Here is a 1481-nt window from a genome sequence, read left to right on the forward strand (position 1 = left end):
CCAGTGGTAATGTGATTACTGAACAAGAATTGTATACTATTATCATTCCAGTGGTAATGTGATTACTGAACAAGAATTGTATACTATTATCATTCCAGTGGTAATGTTATCACTGAACAAGAATTGTATACTATTATCATTCCAGTGGTAATGTTATCACTGAACAAGAATTGTAGAAATTCATAATTTTGGCAATAATGTAATAAAATGCCAAAAATTGTAATGAAAAAAACTGACCACAGGGCAAACATTATGGATCTTTAATTATCAATTTTCAAGATTTATCTAATGATAGTAACAACAACTTTATCAGTCTATCGGGTATGCCCATTTTTAAAGTGGTGTACTTTCCTCTATAGTGAGAATTTTCACTTTAGAAAAATTATAGTGGGAATAAAATCTTTTAATATTTATAGACGTTTTTCAGTGTATCATATAAAGTGCTTGTAAGTCTTAAATCTAATGAAAAATAATCATTTTGTAAAATTTAATGTTTCATCAGCCTTTTTATATTATTTTTGTAGAAGGAAGTCTTCAGAGGGAAAATTCTACATCACAAGACTTAAATGCGTACTTGCTTTTGGAACCTAAACTACAGGTAAATACTGTGATATCAAAGAAAAATATTACATTCCTGTTTCAATTTGAGCACTGATTTTAACCCTCTGATTGCCACTGGTTCTATCGACATAATTTTACATTCCTGTTTCAATTTAAGCACTGATTTTAACTCTCTGATTGCTACTGGTTTTATTGACATACATTTCACTTTCCTGTTTCAATTTAAGCACTGATTTTAACCCTCTGATTGCTATTGGTTCTATTGACATACATTTCACTTTCCTGTTTCAATTTAACCACTGATTTTAACCCTCTGATTGCTACTGGTTCTATTGACATACATTTCACTTTCCTGTTTCAATTTAACCACTGATTTTAACCCTCTGATTTGTACTTGTTCTACCGACATCCGTTCATTTCTGATTTCTGGTTGCGAGTAGTTATCTGAATGTAAGTCGTTTTTACTCGTGATTTAATGTTTATGTTTCTTTAAGTATGAACCTTTTTGTTTAAACTCTGATTTTAAGTGTTTCTTACTTTCGTAGCTCCTAGTGCTTTTGTTTGTTTTTGGAGTGAGAATTGTGATCTAATTTCTCACCTGTTACTAATTATTTCTATGATACAAACTTACATTTCTTTTCGACTTAAGCTGAGCAGCAGTATAACTATGAACCTTGGTTTTATAGCTTCTGATGCTGAGTTCCCATGTTAAGTATAGCTCTTCTAGCCTTTAATTATGGTGGCTCAGCTTGATCTTGAAGTATTTATTTGAGTTAAAATAACTGATTATCTTATTAACTGTTTGTTGTATTTTATTTTTCTCAATTCTAAAGTGAGAAAAATCAATTCTCAATTTTCTATCAATTCTAAGTTTTGAGATTTATTTGTTAATGTAAAGTAAAATAGTGATATAATTATTA

The 1481-nt window shown here is 29.7% G+C and overlaps 1 protein-coding gene across 4 annotated transcripts in view; it reads left to right on the forward strand.

The window, feature by feature from the left end:
* Window positions 1-1481, forward strand: part of LOC106461144 (mitogen-activated protein kinase kinase kinase 7-like) — an 85426-nt gene that overhangs the window by 76160 nt on the left and 7785 nt on the right. For all 4 annotated transcript variants that reach the window (XM_022388013.1, XM_022388015.1, XM_013920939.2 and 1 more), the window contains one exon: window positions 525-598. In XM_022388013.1, coding sequence (XP_022243721.1) covers window positions 525-598 — 74 coding nt within the window. The remainder of the gene's footprint in view (window positions 1-524; window positions 599-1481) is intronic.

This window comes from Limulus polyphemus, unplaced genomic scaffold, assembly GCF_000517525.1.
Source record: "Limulus polyphemus unplaced genomic scaffold, Limulus_polyphemus-2.1.2 Scaffold905, whole genome shotgun sequence".
Classification (NCBI taxonomy): Eukaryota; Metazoa; Arthropoda; class Merostomata; order Xiphosura; family Limulidae; genus Limulus; species Limulus polyphemus.